This window comes from Oryzias latipes, chromosome 6 (assembly GCF_053564925.1).
Source record: "Oryzias latipes strain Hd-rR chromosome 6, Olatipes_Hd-rR_3.1".
NCBI lineage: Eukaryota > Metazoa > Chordata > Actinopteri > Beloniformes > Adrianichthyidae > Oryzias > Oryzias latipes.
Window position 1 is genome coordinate 16,937,787 of NC_136242.1, and position 20,883 is coordinate 16,958,669.

General features: G+C 39.4%; 1 protein-coding gene and 1 pseudogene across 1 annotated transcript; both read right to left on the reverse strand.

Annotated features, from left to right (window-relative positions):
- Positions 1 to 26: 26 nt before the first annotated feature.
- LOC144992518 (pineal opsin-like) lies at positions 27 to 3,803 on the reverse strand (annotated as a pseudogene).
- On the reverse strand, positions 3,227 to 16,345 carry nt5dc3 (5'-nucleotidase domain containing 3). The gene is made up of 14 exons (XM_004069928.5): positions 15,910 to 16,345; positions 14,022 to 14,194; positions 13,800 to 13,874; positions 13,654 to 13,709; positions 12,729 to 12,819; positions 12,525 to 12,662; positions 11,796 to 11,856; positions 11,557 to 11,659; positions 11,241 to 11,342; positions 10,997 to 11,078; positions 10,810 to 10,896; positions 7,941 to 8,081; positions 4,508 to 4,572; positions 3,227 to 4,430 (listed from the first exon to the last, which is right to left on the reverse strand). Exons 1-14 carry the CDS (start codon positions 16,199 to 16,201, stop codon positions 4,169 to 4,171), a joined length of 1,728 nt encoding a protein of 575 aa, XP_004069976.1. The 5' UTR covers positions 16,202 to 16,345; the 3' UTR covers positions 3,227 to 4,168.
- Positions 16,346 to 20,883: the final 4,538 nt, after the last annotated feature.

Sequence of the window (20,883 nt, forward strand, 5' to 3'; positions counted from 1 at the left end):
AATAAATCACAGAAATGAAAACTGCCTTATTGAATTCTCTCGCTGAAAGAAACAGATGCAGAAAAACAAGTGCTCCCAGCCATATAACACAATCTGAAAATAGATTAAATATAATAATTTTTAGAAGAGATAAGAAAAAACAACCTCTTTTTGAAAGTCAATCTTGCACCTGACTTGTTTTTTTCAAAGGAATCATTGCAGATGTCTGATAAACTCTGACCTTTTGGATTTTCGTTCTCAGCTCTTTATAAAAATAACACTCGGCCGAGAAGAGTCACTTGAGTCGATCTTTTTCTAGAAAGTGTTTTCCGGCTCCTGAAGTGCCACTCGGGTACTGGCAAATACCAACAAACCTTCCTTTAAAGCTCTCTTATCAATGAAAACCTGCACTGCAGGTTCCCTGACCTGGTGTCCTTGTGACCTTAAGGTCTTCCAAGAACAGTACAAGCTGTGGCACTTTTGTGCCAATCTTATAAGGCCTATCTTGTAAGATATAAAAATCTAGAAAAAAGGAGTTCAACAAAAGCATTCAAAAATGTAAAACAAGCTGAAAAAAAGGTAACTATCAGATAGAATAACATAAAACTGAATACATATTTTTTGCAAGTTCAAAGCTAATTGTATGTTTTAAAGTTTGTATTTACTTAATTGTAGTTTATTTAGTTTCAGTGAAAACCTGAATCCAGCACTACATGGCAGGCACTGACATGGAATCCCCAAGGAAAAATTAAAAGGGGGTGACCTAGGAACACGTGGCGCCGAGACTGGAAGCAGGGGCCAATAGCATGAGGAAACCGTGGGAACAGCTAGAAGGACTCGCCCAAGACCAGTCTGCCTGGAGAGCTCTTCTTTGTGACCTACTGTATGTCCCAACTGGTGGAACAGGCGAAAGAAGAGGAAGAAGAAGAAGTGCCACTGATGAGTTCAAAGATGTTCTCACCTTTTGTTTGAAAGGATGTCGATGATGGGGTTATAGAGACGGCTGGTCTTTGCAAAACACACGGGCAAGGTGGCAACCAATGGAGAAATGCACAGCTCTGGAGCTGCAACCACCACCACGGACAACACTGTGTAGGGTAGCCAACAAATAAAAAACTCAACAACCATACCCAGGATCATTAAGATGGGATGATTGGTTCCCTCTGCCTGGAGTGCTCCCCCTGTTGCTCAAGGCTTCTGTTCAGCTGGAGAGACATTTTAACTACTTCGAAGTTAATAACCCGTGTTATGCAAAGAGGGTCAAAATAATGCATTTGAAATACTAAAGAGTAAAAAAATAAATGTACAAAAAGAAAATGAGCCAGCCTCTTTTTTTTAAGATGTCAGCACTTTGAAATAGTAGATAAAGCAGAGCACGGCACAGAGGACATGAAAGCTGTAGTTGCTCTATGACACACCCCCCCCCCCCCCCCACCCAAGCTATAGAACAAGGAGTATGGACCCCTTAAGGAACCCTTGAATAGTGGCCACAAACAGGCAGAACACCCAGACAAACAGCGGGTTCGTGATGCTTCTGTGCACGCTAAGCCTGAATCTACTCTTTGGACTGCTCATTGCATTGTAGAGCTCAAAGGCAAGATTGGCTACGGTGCAGGGAGAATCCAAACCTGGGCGAGAGAAACAAAACTTTTACACGAAATTTAAAACAAACAAAAGGTTAAATTCATTCAAAGAAAAGCTGTTTGAATGTAGTTTTACCAAAGTAATTAACTGCCAACCATGGGAGTTTGTAGCAACTTCCAATCCACGAAGGGCGATCATAAAATTAAACGGACATTGCCAGTCTGAAGATTCAAGTTGCTGATATCAGAAGAGATGGATTCTACAGCACGAAAATTCCAGTGTTTTCCTCAGGGGGATCTTCCACAAAGTGGATAAGTTTTCATAGAACGGGGGCAGAGCAGTGGTAACTCCCTGGTCTGGATGCTTGCTTTGATTGGGGGGGGTCCTGTGGCTCTTCTGTGATCACGAGCGTGTAAGGGATCAGGGGGGATGAGAGCACAGCATGTATTTTATGCTATGTACACATGTAATGCATGTAATGTTCGTTCATGAACCAACGTTTAGGGGGTTCTGGAACTCGCTTTTAGCGTATGGTGTTTACAGTGGACCCAATACTAGTAGCGTGTTTACCTCCAGCTGGAAGAGGCTTGGTGTGAAATGTCGAAAGGGTACCGATATATGAAAGACGTGGTGTTATAGAATTCCAACCGGGCACAGACCGCAATTATTAATTTCCCTTCCACGACCAATGGTTGGCACTTCTGTGAATTAAAAAGAGTCCCTGTTCAACTCCTTCAACATTGGGAAGTTAAAGCAGTTGAACAGGGACTCTTTCCAATCCTAAATTTTTGGGATTGGGAAGCCAAAGTAATTGACTGTTTTCAGGTAAATGTTATTTTTGATAGGGATACATGTTCTTCCTATGGATCCCTGGCAATGGGGAGCTTATGGTTTACAGTTATGTTCAATAATCAATAAATGGTCTGAATGCTTTCAGATATATTTATATGAACGATTTAAAGTGAAACTTGCTCCTATGAGATCTTTTGCTGAATGTTAAAAAGGTCAAGTACAATGTGAACGTCCAGTAATAGACAAGTTGTGCATTTCTTATACAGAAACAAAAAGGAAATCTAAACTTTGTGTTACTGTAGACACTTAAGTATTGGTGTCTGCAAATATCTGCTATCGGCCACAGTTGCAGGGGAAATATCGGTATCGATCTGAAAAATGTAATCTCGGCCCATTCCTAGTCAAGAGTGTCTACGCTTTTGGACTAATTTTTGTTTGATCCCTGAACGTATATAGTTACATTGCCCCCACTCTATATCTGTCATTTTTTTCTTTTGTAGATTGGGATAGGGCAAGCTCAATCTCAACACATCCCTGTGACTTTTATGTTACTTGCCTGTAATTGTGCATTAGGAGAAAAATGATTTTATCCGAGGTTGCAAACGCAACTGATGACAAATTTTGTGGATTTCAATCTGCACAGCTGTGATAGCCTCTGAACAATAAACCAATGAAAAGACAGTCAGCACAAAGGGAGAGGTTGGGTTGATGTCGTCATATTATGGCTAAACCGCCAGAAGAGACCTGGAGACAAACAAGATTTATTGCTAATGCAAGGGGCATATAATTAAGAATGGCATGATATAGCCTTTTTTGAAACATCAATTTTAAGGCCTCATGAAGTCCTTTAAATACGAGCCCAAATACTGGGTGAAAATCAATCAATGGGACTTTAATAGTGAAATGACATAAAAATACACATCATTAATATGCATAAGAAACACAACAACAAAAAATCTCCATTGCAGTCCCAGCTCTCGCAGATCTTTTATATTCCCTTCCCTTATATTTGTCAAATTTCTTCTCAATAAGCCTTTATGTCAAGACATAAAAAGACTTCAGCCATCCTCTGCAAAACTGAAGTGTAAGGAGCTCAATTGTGCTTCCTTCACAGATTAAAACGCAGCATTTCCACCAAATGTACCAGTGACGCTCCATTCTTCCTGAGACACTCTCATTCCTCTTCTGCCTCCTCCTCCTCTGAGATGAAGCAATCAGTCGACTATGTGTGGAAGCATCTAAAACTATTAAACGCAAAGATCTCAGTAGATCAAAGTGCGATGTGTGTCAGCATGAGTGCTGAATTAACAAAGATGCCGCCTGGTGAAATTTACAAAAAGCTTGACTGCCACAAATTACATTAGCCTATTATAAAAACACACAGCCGGCAGCAATGTGAAGTGCAGATTAAGGCAACGGAGTATGTAATGTGAATGTAAAATACCCATTTCGCTAGAGATGCAAAGGACAAAAAGGCAATGCACAACAAATGCACGTTAAAACCTGCACCTTGTCTGCCCCCTAGTGTTAGGTTAGGCAATGCATCCATTTTTAAATAAATACACTTCTCAGAAACACACACTCACATACAAATACACACACTTTTTACTTAAATAGCAAAAAAAACCAGTGTTCCTCTCTTAAGACTAAATTCTTTTAAAGGACACATAACTAACATGTTTTAAGTTTAACAAATGTATCCCAACCATTAAAATAATCACACACACATATCTAAAAACACCCCCTAAGACAAAACAAAGTTTGGACAGTACATTTAATTTCTGGATCTCTGATAATCTCTCTGATGAATGAATTAGACTCTGCTTTGGTCCTTAGGGGCTGGAGACGAGGCCGAGCAACCGGAGGGATTGTATTCTAGCCAGTATGGGGATTCGTGCTGCAGAGGAGTGCGGCGAGGGAAAAAGATGTGCCGGAGGTCATAGTTAAGCAGGCAACTAATGGAGGCCATGTAGATGTCAGCGAAGCGTGACAGTCGGCGAGAGAAGTAGGTGGGATTGTGGTACGCACGAAAGAGGCTCCCAAACTGTGCATTAAAGATGTCCTTCGTTTGTGACCTGCAGAGAAAACCCATATCCTCAAATCGTGATTTAAATAAATGAATGGAGCAGCCCAAATGTTTGGTATTTGTTACCTCATTGCATCTCTTTCTTTGATCCACTCTTCAACTACAGCTTGAGATGCTGGATCCCAGTGCACCTGCCAGCAAAAGTACAGAAGAACTATGAGGAATTCTGTGTGTTTTCTTGGCTTTCATGTTCTATAGTTGGCACAAACAGTCTGAAAGTCAAAACCAAATTTACTGAGTTGTTAGAATGACCAGGTAAGTGGTAGAGTGTGAGACTGGGAAGTCGGGAGTTCAAAACCATCAGGTCGTACCAAAGATTCTAGAAAATGGCAATGGGTTGGATTGGCAACTTGTACCACCAAATGGTTCCTAGTACAGAGGATGGGTCAAATGTGTGCACAAATTTCACCCAACCAGGTGTGTGACAACTGATGAGACTGTGAATTGGAATGGTTTTCATTTGATCCATTTAATCTGAAAGATATTCCAAATTCCTGATGTGAGCAAATCTTTCTGGTAGGGTACAAGGGAGGGAGTTCTTCCAACATATCCTTAAGGGTTTCTGCTGTGCTTCTTAGAATTTTTTTTTGGTCTGATCAAGTTGCTTTTGAAGTCTGTTTTTGGCCGTAAAGGATGCCCAAGTTATTTCATGTTCCTAAAAGATATTTCTTACCAGTGTTAGCAGCTTATTTTCATGGACAGTAACACAACTCTGACAGTTGGATATTCATGCTATTTCAAAGGGCCAAACTCAAAATGAAGCTGGATTTGCCAATAAACTTTCTCTAATTATCATGATGGGTTTTAATTGGCCAGAGGTTTGGGGGACAAAAATGACAGCCCTACTGTACTGCATCTGTCACACAAGCAATTTCTAAAAGATGTGTAACAAAAGCAGCAGAAAAGAAAATGCAAATACCCCTCCCACACCATTTGACCATTGTATTTCTTTGAACTAAAACTACTTCGATCTAAACATACAGTTTCTTTCTTTGATAATTTGAGTTAAAGAATTCCTTATAGGGTGTTAGTTTTACCTGAAGTATTTCCTGTGTATTCATATCCATGACACCTGTCAAGTGTTTCTGTGCAAAGAAATTATAGCAAGTAACAATTCTAAAGAATAGGTTTAATAAATCAGTGGTCCCTAACCTATTTCAGGACACAGAGCAGTTTAATAAACAGGGGGGGGGCAAAATTATTTTCAGCCACCAATTGTGCAAGTTCTCCCACTTAAAAAGATGATAGAGGCCTGTCATTTCCATCATGGGTATACCTCAACTATAAGAGACAAAAAGAGAAAAGAAATGCAGAAAATCAAAAGTTTAACTCAATACTTTGTTATATAACCTTTGTTGGCAGTGACGGCAGTAATTTCTGTAAGTCTTCACAAGGTTTTCATAAACTGTTGCCGGTATTTTGGCCCATTTCTCCATGCAGATCTCCTCTACAGTAGTGTTGTTTTGGGGCAGTCGCTGGGCAACACAGACTTTCAATTCTCTCCAAAGATTTTCTATGGAGTTGAGATCTGGAGACTAGCTAAGCCACTCCAGGACCTTGAAATGCTTCTTACGAAGCCACTCCTTCATTACCTGGGAGTGTGTTTGGGATTATTGTAATGCTGAAAGACTCAGCCACGTTTCATATTTAATGTCCTTGCTGATGGAAGGAGGTTTTCACTCAAAATCTGACTATACATGCCCCCATATATTCTTTCATTTACACAGATCAGTCGTCCTGGTCCCTTTGCTGAAAAACAGCCCCAAAGCATGATGTTCCCACCTCCGTGCTTTGCAGTAGGTATGGTGTTCTTTGGATGTAACTTGGCATTATTTCCCCTCCAAACACGACGAGTAAAATTCTTACCAAAAAGTTCTATTTTGGTTTCATGTGACCATAGGACATTCTCCCAATCCTCTTCTGGATCATCCAAAGGCTCTCTAGCAAACTTTAGACTGGCCTCCACATGTACTGGCTTTAGCAGGGGGACATGTAAGGCACTGCAGGATTTGAGTCCCTGGCGGCGTAGTGTCTTACTGATGGTAGCCTTTGTTACTTTGGTCCCAGTTCTCTGCAGGTCATTCACTAGGTCCTCCCATGTGGTTCTGGGATTTTTGCTCACTGTCCTTGTGATCATTTTGACCCCACAGAGTGAAATCTTGGGGGGAGCTCCAGATGAAGGGAGATTATCATTGTCCTGTATGTCTTCCATTTCCTAATAATCACTCCCACAGTTCATTTATTCACAACAAGCTATTTACCTATTGCAGATTCAGTCTTCCCACCCTGGTACAGATCAACAATTTTGTTTCTGGTGTCCTTAGACAGCTCTTTGGTTTTGGCCATGGTGGAGTTTGGAGTGTGGCTGCTTGAGGTTGTGGACAGGTGTGTGAATTTCTAAGTGCATGCGTGTATAATACAGGTAATGAGTGGAGGGCAGAGGATCCTCTTACAGAAGAAGTTACAGGTCTGTGAAAGCCAGAAATCTTGCTTGTTTGTAGATGACCAAATACTTATACAATACAAATTCAAATGAATTATTCAAAAATCAGAAAATGTGATTTTCTGGATTCTTTTGTCTAAATACAGTATGTCTCTCGTGGTTGAGGTATACCTATGAGATTACAGGCCTCTCATCTTCTTAAGTGGGAGAACTTTTGGCCCCACTGTAAGACAATATTTTCATGAAACTGGCCTGTACTGGGTTGGAGTGGCTGTTTTATTTATTTTTTGTTGTTTTTTTAGCTACCAGTTTCCATTAACCTTTTAGGGTAACGTTTATCTTAAACCTTTGTAAAATATCTGTAGCTGTTTTAACTTTGTTATACAATGGATTTTGTGCAGGAACCATTGAAATGTGATATAAATTATCCCTTAACCCATAAATGTCAAAATGGAAGATGAAGAATTGAACGCCAACTGAATGCTAACCCTCGTCTCACTTTTAAGGTGCAAATACGTTTGCTTTTACGTTTGTTAACTTTGCTAGCTTGGGGGTTTCAATTTAGCGGTCAGCGCAGTCGCTTTCAGAAAGTAGGAGATGTATTTTTGGCACATGACCGAGTGATTCGACATGTGTCAAGAATGACTTGGATGTGGTGGAGAACACAGTACTTTACTAAAATAAAACTTCCATCAGAATCAGATTATAAATAAAACAGAAAATTTTAGGTCGTGTTGATTTTTCTCTGCAACCCGTTACGAACTGTCCCAACAACCGGTACCAGTCTGCGTCCTGGGTACTATTGAATTAAATGACAGGGGGGCACTTTGAGAAGCTTAACCAATCAAAGAAACCCTATAGGTGGACGTGGGGCATCACCTGAAAAAGCTTTAGTCAGGGAACCACTTTAAAGATGGAACAATAAAAGGACATTGTATAGAACAAGTTTTAAACAATGCAATGTTAAACAACTGCCTTCATTTAAAATATCAAAACAAAAGGGCAAAACAATCTCACTAAATTGAAACAAAAAAGTATCTTCTATGGTCTTCTAACCTGCATCTGCTCGATAAGTCCAGTTAGGGCCTGTAACCAGGACATCATGTGCACAAACTCTGGTGTGTTCATGATCTTGATCTCCTTCCGCAGCTCAGGGATGATGGCTCCTGTCCTCCATCCGTGTTTAAGGGTTAGATCCTGAGGAAACAGATAAGGTTTTCACGTAGGATGAACAAAATTACACATTTAGTTGGGGGATTTGTGTCAGATATCTGGAAAAAATAAAAAAAAATTAGAGGAGAAAAATGTAAGAACAGAGAATGTTGCTTTATAGACTAGAGGCAGAGCAACATGAGATCAAATGCAGCAATATTCTTCAATTATACTTTCATACTCCCACTAAGATGATGCTGCAGTGACATTTAACAGCCTAATAAAGACTCAGTGTAGCTGCACAAATGAGGAGAGGAAAATGTGCACAACGTCTTTGTCAGAAAGGTCCCACAGGGCAGAAGACAACTATACCAGAGGAATATTATAATTTAACCAGACACAAATATATTATAAAATGTTCGTATGGTAATGTAAGTTAAAAAAAAACAATATATATGGCAACAAGTTTCATTGTGTGATTGATGTGGAGTAATCATCTTAGTTTTTTGTTGAGCTTTTTCAGTTCTGATTCATAACTGTGTCTGAGCAATCTAGGATCTGAGACATATATGTTTAGACCAGGGGTCGGCAACCCATGGCTCTTTCATGCTTTTGTTGTGGCTCCCTGTGACTTTGGAAAATAATGAGTGTTTTATAATATTTAAATTTTATTTTAGTTTGTTCATCTGCTGGCTCCGTACGAAGCGCGTACCACGTCAAAACCAGCTTCCTCAATGAGCTCGTATTTATCGGGCGAGAACTGCAGAGCTGATAGCAGGAGTACACACGCGGTCCGGAGTGATCTTCTGCCGGGAACTTGACGTGCCGCGGGGCAGAGAGAAACTCGCTGATGACAGAGTTTGCGCCAGTGTTGCCAGATAGAGTCCCAGTTTTCCAGCCCAAAAGTCATCTGAAAACCGCCAAACCCAGCCAAGAACCGCCCAACATAACTTTTGTTGATGTTTTTTTCCGCACTGGACTGTTTAGCAAAATAAAAGATTTTTCTAAATAAAAGATAGTTCAGGCTAATAATAAAATGTGTACAATATTGAATATTTCTTCAGCAGGCCGCCTTCTTCCATTCATTTGCTTAACCCGCTCTATCCCCGCTATAACCTACGTCCGGCTCTTTCATCCTTGTGCGGCGCTGGAGCGCCCCGACTATCGTATTTTGCAATCTCTGTGTAGGACACACTGAGGAGCGCGGGGGAAACAACTCTCAACTGCAGAAGATGTGAACAGGTGAACAGGTAGAGAGAAAAAGCAGGTAAAGAGGCGGAGGAGGGGCTTTGGCTTCAAACTCTGTCAGAGAGATGGAAACACGGGTGTCAGATTGAGACGCGGCTTTTCCTGCGGGAGTTGAAGCAGAGACTTTCTCTGGGATGATTTTATGAACTCAAACATGGAAACATGATTACCAAGTAGAACTCTTCAAAATAATAAACCTGATCTCTCCACATTCTCAGTTTCTACCATGCATTGATAAACACATCGCTCCATGCAGCGATCAGACCAGAACTTCAGCTGGTGACTCCCAACGCCATTTTTTTGGTGGTATCATCCTTTAAAGAACACAATGTGCATTTGCAGTGATGTATGTTTCAGAGGATGTCTGATTGGCCAATCTACATGTCAATCAAGCCCCGTACTTCTCAGTGAGGATTTTGATTGGCTGGTGGATTTTTAAGAGGTACTTTTTTTTAATCTTTTCTGGCCCGCAATCTACACTCATGTCCTTGAAGATCGACGTAATGAGCACCCTTGATATAATATATATACATGCATAATATATATAATGATGGCAAATCGGGTTGTGGCTCCGGGTGCTTTCTTTTCATTAGGGGCGGTCCCAAATGGCTCTTTGAGTAAAAAAGGTTGCCGACCACTGGTTTAGACCTTAAATACATAAACTAACTCCTTCACATGTATTTGCAGTAACAGGCCTGTTCCGCTGAGTTGTAGCAAACCACAAAAGCCCATCGAGACGACTGTTGTTGTGATTTTGGGCTATACCAATAAAATTGAATTGAACTGAATGTTCCATTGCTCTTAAGAAAAAGTCATGGCTGACAACCATTGACCAGACATTCTGTCAGAGAGACCCCTCCTAAAGGCTGAAGAAGCGCATTTATAAATAGATCAGAATGACTTATTCTTTTTGGAGGTATTGATGTAACTCCGAGACAAATATTGAAAGGAAAAAAGGAAAATGAGGTACAGTTTTTGTCATAACTTTATATGTGGATGAGTTCTTTATTTAAAGACCCACTCCAATGAAAATTGTGTTTTTAACATGTTTTTGTGGCATTTGACATGACATGACATTGACATGATGGAGGACATATTGAGCTCCAACTTGCATTTCTGAGCATTTCGTTTTTCAAATTGTGGTGAATCAGGAGCAGTTATGGGTTATGTTAGATTGGGGGTGTGAGGAGCTGTAAGCTAGCGGGAGAAAGTGTAAAGAAATAGCTCAGTGATGGGTGTTGGGAAGGGGTTACTCTGTGCCAGTGGTCCCACCTACAACTCAGAGGCAAATTTCCAATAAACTCCTGCTGCTCTGCAGAAACTATGTCCTAGAAAACAACACAGGTTTTTTGAATTTGGCTAAAAACGGCATCATAATAGTTAGAAAATCACTATCACTTCATCACAAGTTATTCAAGTTATAAAGAGACTATCGGAGTGGGACTTTGAGGAAATTAGGCTGCTTTAGTGGTAGTTTTTGTTGATCTTTCCGTTCCCACATTTGTTGTAAATATAAATGCCTTACTGCCAAGTCACTGTAGATGTGATCTCCAAAGTACAGTACTTTAGATCCCCTCCAACCCGTCAGTCTGAGGAACTCGTAGAGGTTTCCCTGTCGATCAAAAACACATAAAAAGGATAAATGAATTACAGCTTGAATGATGAGTAGGATCCAAAGTAATTTGTTGGGAAAGGTAAACCTGGCAGAGCACCTGCTTGTAGATTTGCCCTTTTTCCAGCCGGTGGATTCTGTCCCACAGCAGTGCACCTTTGTCTGTCACACGCCTGAAAGGTCTGTGACAAAAGCCAGGCGCAGGACATGTTTGCACCTTATTGCACAAGCCACACAGGTATCAGCTAGCGTAATTGCATCTGCCTTAGAAGTCCCCAAGGGGGGGATACACAAAACTTACCACAAAATAAGCTACACTAAGAAAAAAGAAAAAACCTGCTTACTTTCTCCTGTCGTTGAAGAAACCAGGTTTGTCAGCTTGAACTATTACAACATCGAACAGATCCCTCCAATCTTTTCCAACAATATAGCTCATTCCACGGTCCCTGAGGAGACAATAACACAGCAGTAATAAGATGTCCACACAGCAAGAGACATGCTGGTGGGAATCTGTCAGGTTCCTCAACAATTTCGCAGAGAACTGCAAACTTAAGCACGCCCACGTTTGTCATGTCAAGCTCTAAAACGAGGCACCAGTTAAGTAAAGCAGCAAACATATGATGATGCTGATGAATTGAACTGCCACTTGCTCCCACTTACACAAAGTCAAAGGGGCTGTTGGTGATGAGGAACATCTTTTTTCCGTGCGCTGACAGCTTCTTCAGGACAGCGTGGCTTTGCTCCCCGTAGCAAATGTACTTATCTGAAAACAATTAAACAGGTAGAACATATGAGGGACTTTGTTCAAACAAGGCATCCTCCAGAAAATCAATATGACCTCGCAATGGCAAAATGACTTGTTGTTTTATTGAACAAGCAGCTCATCGTAATAACTTTACCAATATCTGCCTCCACTGCTCGATACATGATCCCCTTCACGTGGACATCTCTAATGGTTTCCTGAGAAGAAGAGGAGAGCCGTGAACCAGAAAGTCCCAACACCAATGCAAGCATCAAACGCATTTGTATTCAGCCCTCACAGCAGCTTTGCTGTTCCGCAGGTGAAACAGTTGATTTGAAAGAACAAAGCACGCAGATCCCGGCATACAAATGAAAAATGAAGACAGCAGGAGTTTAGCTGCTCTGTTGACTCAGTGAGAGCACACTTGTGTGATTGTAATCAACGCACAGACTCCCGTTTGAAAGCCTGGGTACGTTAGGACGAACTGGGCTTGTTTATCATCTGATACACAGAAAAACTCAAAGTGCGAAAAAAAGAGTTGAGGCAGGAGAGTAAAAAAAAAAAAAAGATAACAGAGGCTGTGCTGAAAAGATATGTGAGGCATCGTTCAAACAGAACACGTGCGGGGAAGACAAGTCTCTGTCAAAAGTGTAACGGAGTGAGGCTGAACAGACACCAGCAGCACCACAGTTGGCCTCACAGAAGAAGCTCCGCTCACACCGCTCTTCCTGTGAAGCGCCAGTCGCATAGCTGGGGGCGACTATGAACGACTAAAATTAGAAGATGCTTTTCAGAGCTAAACTTGAGAGGCAGAGGCTGGAGCAGCACAGGACAGACATGCGAATGCTTGAACAGGCCCAGTCCAGCTAACAGGACTCTGACTCACCTTCACGTCTTTGTAGAGGTGGACGGGCTCATAGTCGATGTTGTGCTTCATGAAGTAGTCATTCACACACAACAGGAGAGTCATCTCAGGCAGAGAGAAAATATCCATGAACTGCTTCATGGTGTGGTCGTGTGAACTCTGTGGGACGAAAATCAACCCTTCTTAGAGTTGATCTTTCAGTTAAGGTGGAACAGACATCATTACCTTGCCATAGAAGTCACTCATAATCTCTAGGGGTACGTGACAGCCTTCATACATGGCAATGACTTCTTCATCAGGAACTGGATGAAGACCTCTGCATGAGAAACGAGAAGTACCCCAAATCCTTTAGACCCCCTAGATCGCAAACCGGTACCGGTCTGTGGGCCAATTGCAACCGGACCACAGAGAAAAACAACATGATCCACCTTTTTCCCCCCGTTTAATTTCTAATCTGATTCTGAAGGAAGTTTTATTTTGAAAAACTACTGAATCCTTCACCACATCCGAGTCATTCTTAACACATGTCGAGCCACTCGATCACGTGTCAAAAATACATCTGCTACTTTGGTGAAGCAACTGCTCTGACGGCTAAATTAAATCCCCCAAGCTAGCAGAGTTAACCAAAAAATAAAACATATTTGGAAAGTTTCTTTATGCAAAAAAGAGCCAGAAAGCAAAACTAAAGAAAACTAGAGCGGCATTTAACAGACGGATTTAGAATATACCTGAGCCTGACTTAGGCGTCTGATCTTTTTACAGTTATGAGCTAAAGGAAAATCTATATCACATTTTAATGGTTCCCACACAAAACCTAGTCTGCAAATATAGTTTAATCCAGCTGCAGGTATTTTACAGAGTATGAAGATAAACTTTATCCTTAAAAGTCAAAGGTAAACAGGACACTAAAGAAAACTGGACGCCCGCTTCATTCATGAAAATCTTGTCTGATAGTTATCTGGTCTGTGGCCTGAAAAAGGTTAGTGCTAAGTGCTTTAGACCCAACATGAGGACAAATATTTTGGTTCATGGTGGCTCTGTATAAAAAGTGTTAAATTAACTTGAGTTTTTTTAATATTTGAAGTTTAATCTTCTCACAGTTGCCTATATTTTCCATCAACATGATTTAAAAAATAAAGGGTTCATTTACCTGTACACAGTTCCCAACTGGATATAATGAAAAGCATCAATCTTCATCAGGAGTGCCTGTTGAAAATCATACAGTACTATTAGAAAAGAAGAACTAATCTAATCACAAAGTTTCAGAACACTATAACAAGACAAATCTTTTCTTACCTTCTGGACATCGTAGTGAAGTCCCCTGACAGCAAAATCGGGAATATACTCGTACTTCCGCAGGCCCTCTGGATACTAAGACAATCAAGTTAAGCTTTGAAGTGACAACTGTTCTTGATTCCTAAATAGGCAACATTGCTAACTTAAAATCTCAAACATGAACTAGAAACCACCCAAAGAATGCACGTTTGAACAATCCAAGTCTGCCTCTAATGCCCTCACCCGGTGGTTACTGATGAGGAGGTCCCGCGCTATGTTGAAGATCAGCGTGTGCAGATGACTGGAGTAGAAGGCCAGGGTGTAGTCATAATCAAAGCCATAGATCTCTATGTCTCGTAGGCTCATCTCATTGTTTGCAAAAATGGTGTCTGGGTCGACTTCATGAGTGGAAATACCTGGAATCAGATTCACAACCTGAAGGTAAATCTCTGATATGAACAGGCGATGAAAACAATCAATAATTACTTTTAACAGCTTACATCAAAAGCAAAGGTTTATGTTGACATTTTCTAAAAAAAATATGGATAAGTTATGCAGCAACACAATATAACTTCAATATAAAACCACAAAGGAGGTTCTAAATAAAGAAAACAGCTTGGTTAGAAAAAACACTTAGTTAACTTACTAGCCTGTTTCTACTAAAGATGCTCAGTCTACTCCTGATGTCATGGTGAAGTATCATTAAAAAGAAAAAAAAAGTTTCTTTTTTTTTGAGGATTCAATTTATTTACTGGTCTGAGATAAATTGAAAGAAAAACAATTAAAAGTATTACAACATGATCACTTCAATAAATTATAGTGGAACTTTGATTTAGAAAAAGTAAATGTTATTACATCAACAACTGACAAAAAATATGTTTTATGACTTATAAATACACAATAAATGAAATTACTTTACAGTGAAAATCTGAAATGTTGACCGATCAATGTTGCACTGAAGTGAACCTGAAAGTTTGAGCATTGAGTAGGTTGATAGTTTACTCTTGTTTTCAATTCAAACTGGAACACAGACATAAGAGATTCAAAATAAAACACATTAAAGTCCCACTCCGATCATATTTTGATCGATTCCCAATGATCTTTTAGTTATGATTATGTCATTATTAGGCAAAAAAAAAAAAAACCTGTGTTGATCTCTAGGACTAGATTCTGCAGAGCGGAAGTAGTTCATCAGAAATTCCCCTCTAAGTTTTGGCCGGGTCTGTTGGTCCTATCACCCATAAGTGAGAGCTCTACGTTTTCACCATTGACTTTGTATGAGAACTGAGTGACTCCTCCCCCTCACGATGCATACAGGAAGTACCAGCTGGTTCCAAAAAGCCTGAATCCCATAAACTTCTACAGAGAAGTCATTATATTTGTAAGAATAACCATTCTTGCTCAGATACCTTTTTAACAAGTTTGTAATAATGTTTTCTTTTTATATATGTTTTTTTTATATAGCTATAAACAGGCCAATCAGCCTGAATAAAAGCATGTGCTGCCCGCTGGCCCCTATCTAAAAAGTTTGAAACGTCCGATTGACAGATCATCCTGAGCCCTCTTTCAGTGAAGGGTGTGGACGACCACAAAGTCCACTCCTGATTGGTGACAGTGATTGCCCCCCAGTCTAACATTACCAATGCAACAAAAGCAGTGAGCAACATTGGAGCTGTCCAGCCGAACAGTTTGGAGGCATATACCAGCTCAGACCAGGAGAAAGGAGACCTACATGGATCATCTAGTGGAAGCAGGGAGCTTGAGGCCCACCCAGTGGATTTTCTACGTCACAAATAAACTCTTTTTCAAACATCAGGACATTTTAAGCTTTTTTTTCTTTATGCATGTCCTCCATCGTGAGAAAAATGCAACAAGCAGATGTTAAAAACACACTGACTTCTGCATGTTGACTTCCATTTTATTTAGTCGATCGCTGATAATAGAAAACCCTTTTAAGTCATTTACGGTTTATCACACATTTTTCTTTATTTACACTGACGGTTGCTATTTATTCAAAATGTACTCAAAGGTTGGGTTGGTCCTGCATGATTCATCCTTGAACACTCCTGATAACGTGGTGTTACAGTAAATGTGACCGTGTGTGTGTGTGTGTGTGTGTTTAACCGCATACCCTGTGTTTGCCTCTTGGTCTCATTGTAAACAGACCACAGTCTCTCTGTGACGCCCTCGCCGCTCGAGTAGTTGCTGCAAACAGATGCTGCGCAGTTAGGGGCGCGGGGCTGATGTTGGGACCACGGCTGACCGACTCCACGAGATATCGCCCTGGAAAAATTCCTCCTCCACGGGCGAAGCCAGGACGATCCGTGGGGCAAATCCCGAAAGACATTACAGACGCCACGCGCCCTCTGGAAACACTCCGTGTACTTCAGAAGAGACGAAAGAGGCAGCGGCATGGGCGCCATTGCGAGATTGAGAGGAGTCTCGGAAACGAGCGCGTGCGGTCCCAGGCTCCTCTGAAAATGTCAACACAGTGCGGCTTCCTGCGTCACTTCCGGATTTGGAGAGGTCCCGGTCAGTCAGCCAATCAGAGCACTATGCGTCTGTCCTTCAATTCAGTCGGTCAAGCACTTTAACGAAGCAGTAACTTTTCACGTTGTTTGGAACTAGATCTTTATTGTCAGGTAAAAAATTATATATATATATATATATATATATATTAATGTGTAAGTAAAATAAAATAGAATCAAATAAAACAAAACAAAACACAATGAAATAAAACAAAATAAAATGGAATGAAATAAAATACAAATCAGTTTGACCAGCTTAGTCCCTAACTATGGCCTGCCGTGACTGTTAAAGCATCCCATCACTGTGTAAATACTGGAGGCCACTTGCACAAATGACCTCCGTGAATGCAGGTAATCTCCCTACCTGAATGAACTTAAAAGAACTAATGCACTCAGGTAAGTCTTGTCCTCTAAGCTTTCCAGTCACACTGAATCAAGCCATGAAAAAGAGGATTGTGAGAAAAGACAAGATAAAAAGAGCACAAAGCTCAACACTCCAATACTTAAGCTTTTGGCTTTAGAACCAAGGTCACAAGAGTTTTCCTAATTTTCAATTGGAGTCATTTCTTTAAGTGTTTGTCATTCCCACACATGGGCAAGGCACATGACAATTCTGTGGAAAATTGCAGATAAAATCATTTTTAAGGATCTGAGGTATTTCTAAAGACTTGCTTTTGAACCAGAAAGTTATGGATTTATATTTGTTCATAAGTGTTTAGCAGTTGTAAAACAACATCCACACATATAACGATGTTTTCCATCAGGAAATAAAATAATAAAAAAAAAAATGTTGGATAATTTTCTGATTTAGAAAAATACATTTGGTTTTTGATGTAAAAATGTTTTGCACACTTGCAAAAGAAAGATGCTCAAGTGGCTTTTTTCCACAAGTGCACACAGGCACATACACACCACACACTGATCTATAAACAAAAACTCAAGTAATAACTTCTAAGTCTTGACAAGAATATTCCTTCTCCAGGGGTGTCAAACTTATTTTTCCCGAGGGCCACATCAGCATAGTGCCTGTCCTCAAAGAGCCAGATATAATTTATACATGTAATTAAATGTATTGAAAAATAAATGTTACTACTCCTTAATGTTAAATAACTTATTTGTTTATTATAACTTTTTAATTTGACAATTGCAGTTGCATAGAAAATATATGTTTGCTTGTTACTCTAGCATAAATCCTTTTTAAATTGATTCTCTAAGGATAGGTTATATGGACAGTCTTTCAGTCCTAATGTCTAGTTGCCTAATCTGATATTTCAAGTCCAATTCCCCCTAGATATGAATGAATACACACCAATTTTTATTTTTATTTTAAGAAATGAAAAACTTTTATGCCCTCGTGGGCCACATAAAATGAGGTGGCGGGCCACATTCGGCTCGCGGGCCTTGAGTTTGACACATTTGTTTTAGAGAGTAGCCAAAGTAGCCAATATATTTTCTTTTTTTCTTGTCATTTATTTTTGCTACTAAAACATAGTATGGCTTTCTACTCTCATTCTTGGATCATCATACAGATTGCACCTTCATGACCAAAGTGAACTGAACTGTAAAAAGGGCTAAGTTTCGAGATAATATACTTTTTTGTGTACATCAAAAAAAATGCTTGTGCAGACGTGAGAGCTGTTTACAGAACCTGAAGAATATTTCTGAGGACAGAAAGTGTTTTTGCATATGTGGAAACAAATTGTTCTAATAAAAGGAATATTGAAATTGTTAAAGCGCAAAATTATATTGCACCTGAATTGTTGTAACCACAAAAGCTTTGTCCACAGATGTTTTTTTTTTTTTTTTTTTGCATTTGTGGAAATCCTTTTCTACTTGAAAAATACCAAATGAAAGAAGTTCTACAGAGGCTTTATTATATCTACATACAACAGTCAAATGTATATGTCATGCCTGTATAGAAAGTTAAATTTGCTAAAGAAATTTGGGACAGATGACAAGTAGAATTCCCCACTCTTTTAATTGCATGGGCCGCCACAATTGTTACTGTGCATTCACCACTGTTGTAGCCTTATGTAAAATTCTGTGCAGATTTTATGAAGGTGTCCCATTTTTTACCTATATCCAAGTTTGCAGCTCCTTTGTATTTTTAATACTGAGATACACTGGCAATCAGCCCTGAGATGCTTCTGTAAAAACATCTGCTGGACTAAGTTCTGACTTTTACCAACTGTACCATATGAATTACTTAACAGACTAATACAACATTCCCTGTCTTTAAGAATTAAAATAACAATGATTAATTTTAACTTTGGAAAAACATTAACAGCAAACTGTGTCCAGCTAATTATTTTTTTTTAAATGTTCCTAATTTACAGAAAGGTTCTTTTAACATTTTTGCTTCAAATTCAATTTAATTTTACCATGCACAAATATATATAATTACTGATTGTTCTATATCCAAACTGTGTTACTGAAGTATGGGGAAGTGCTTGTAAACTTGACATCAAGTCAAGCACACAGAAAAGCATGACAAAAACCTTCAAAACAGACTTACTTAAAGGATTTACGGTTTGAAAAGAAATGTGTTTTATAAAATACAAAAATTCAGCTCAGTGATACAGAAAAGGTGTGTTTCAAGGAAACACATCAGTTTACGAAACAGACTTGACAGTAGAATTAAGAAATCTAAATATGTAAATGTAAATTTAAATAGTTTTGTGTGGTAAAAATGTATGAGATAGCTGAGGTGCAGCTTCTGTTTTGTAAAATCATGTGCTATGAAATGACATTTTAAAAAAAGTTGTATTTTACCTTTTGTAATTGAATAATTATATAGTTATAAATTATAACCAGAAATGTTATATTGCAAATCAGGCGAAGACACTAATGCTTCTTTCTGCTCTTTTTCATTCATGTATTTAAATTCAATGTTAAACTGTGGTAATTTTTTGCAATGAATAAAATGAAGAATAAAAATGAAGTGAAATTTAAGTTGTAATTGAATGCTAAAGGACAATATAGGTGATCAGACTGGAAGATTGTTGGTGTATCGGCCATACTGAGCAACTAAACGACAATTATATGAAAGACACCATCTCTATAAATGTAAGGTTAGGGAAAGATCCTCTACAGAATCCAGTTTAGTGATGACATCCATCTGCTATGCACAGGTAAGATCTGGCAGGGCAGGAAAGAAACAGTCATCAGAAGAAAAATTCAGTGGAAGCCAATGAAGCAGATGGTTTATAGCAGTGTTTTTCAACCACTGTGCCGCGGGAGATGGTCAGGTGTGTTGTGGGAAATTGCCCTCATTAACTGATCTAAAAACATTTTCCATCTCCAGGATGTCAGCTCTGTGTTCATCCAAACAGGCCCTGATAGTAGTTAGTTAGGAATATAAAAGATCATAAAAGACTTTTTTCTTTGTGTTTATTTGATTCTATTAAAGATATTTTGATAAGAATGACTGTACCGCGATTTATCCGTAGCTTGAGCTGTTTTCGGAACAGTCCCGCCCCTTTAACTGTCTCCACCAATCATTCTTGGAGGCTTAATCACACATCATCAGTCTAAACAAACAAAAGTGGTTAAAATCTTCACTTCCTTGTTCTGATTCTGCTCATAAAGTCGCTCAGTTCTAACAAAAATACCAGCTAAAGCTCGTTAGCGGTGTAGCTTTACACAGAATCCGGTATCAGACCGTGGAAAAAGTGAACAAAACAATGAAACTCAGAGACGTGAGTCTGTCTGCTTTCGGCGGCTTTTTGTACTTCATCTCCCATGATGCATTGGGTTAAAGTGACACCATCTCAGGGCACAATGAGTCTTTTTTGTTAAACGTCTTGAAACCACAACGAACACATGTAAAAGTTTTTAAATCTTCTAACTTAACATTTATTATATATTTTAGAAAAAACAGCTGCAACTTCCAGCTCAATCTGCCACAATTATCACAAAAATGCAGGTGAGATTGCGGAGGGGCTGTAGATCAATAAAGACCATGAGAGTCTCCTTTTTATGAATTTTTTTATGCTGGTGTGCCGCGGGATTTTTGTCAAGGTTAAAGTGTGCCGTGGCTCAAAAAAGGTTGAAAAAGTATGGTTTATAGGACCATTGACAGTAAGCAATGCATGGAAAATATGTGGATTTTTCACAACTGGCCCTACAGCCCACCAAAGTTAGCTAATTCAGAAAAGTGTTATACTCTTGCTGTCTAAACCACACATATAGTCACTCCTTATACTTTCCACAGACCATATTTTCAAACTGTTGGTCCTTTTTTCTTCTTCTAAAAGATGTGTTTACTTACTGTTGTGAGTTCTGGCTAAACAACGACATCTTGTGGTCAACAATAAAACAAAGTGATGCAGAAATCTCATTTATTATCTCGATTCAGTTATAGGTTTATGGTGATCTAAGTAAAAGGGAAACAAGTAATTACAAGTGTTGCCACTCTAGAAAATGTTATATTTGAAGTCATAAAGTTGATACAGAAATAGATGTAGAGTTAGAACCTCTAAGCAAACGTCTATCTTCATCATTTTTCTGCTACAGGAATGAACTTGAGGTTTTATCAGGAATGATAAAACCTCAAGTTCATCCAAGTGGATGATTGA

Bases quoted from the DNA above. Each gene is read 5' to 3' on its own strand.
- nt5dc3 (XM_004069928.5), bottom strand. From the start codon at position 16,201: ATGGCGCCCATGCCGCTGCCTCTTTCGTCTCTTCTGAAGTACACGGAG. The intron at 14,195-15,909 runs GTATGCGGTTAA...ATCTGATTCCAG, and splicing joins GACCAAGAGGCAAACACAGG to GTATTTCCACTCATGAAGTC. The intron at 11,079-11,240 runs GTAAGCAGGTTT...CTTTTGTCACAG, and splicing joins TTCTTCAACGACAGGAGAAA to ACCTTTCAGGCGTGTGACAG.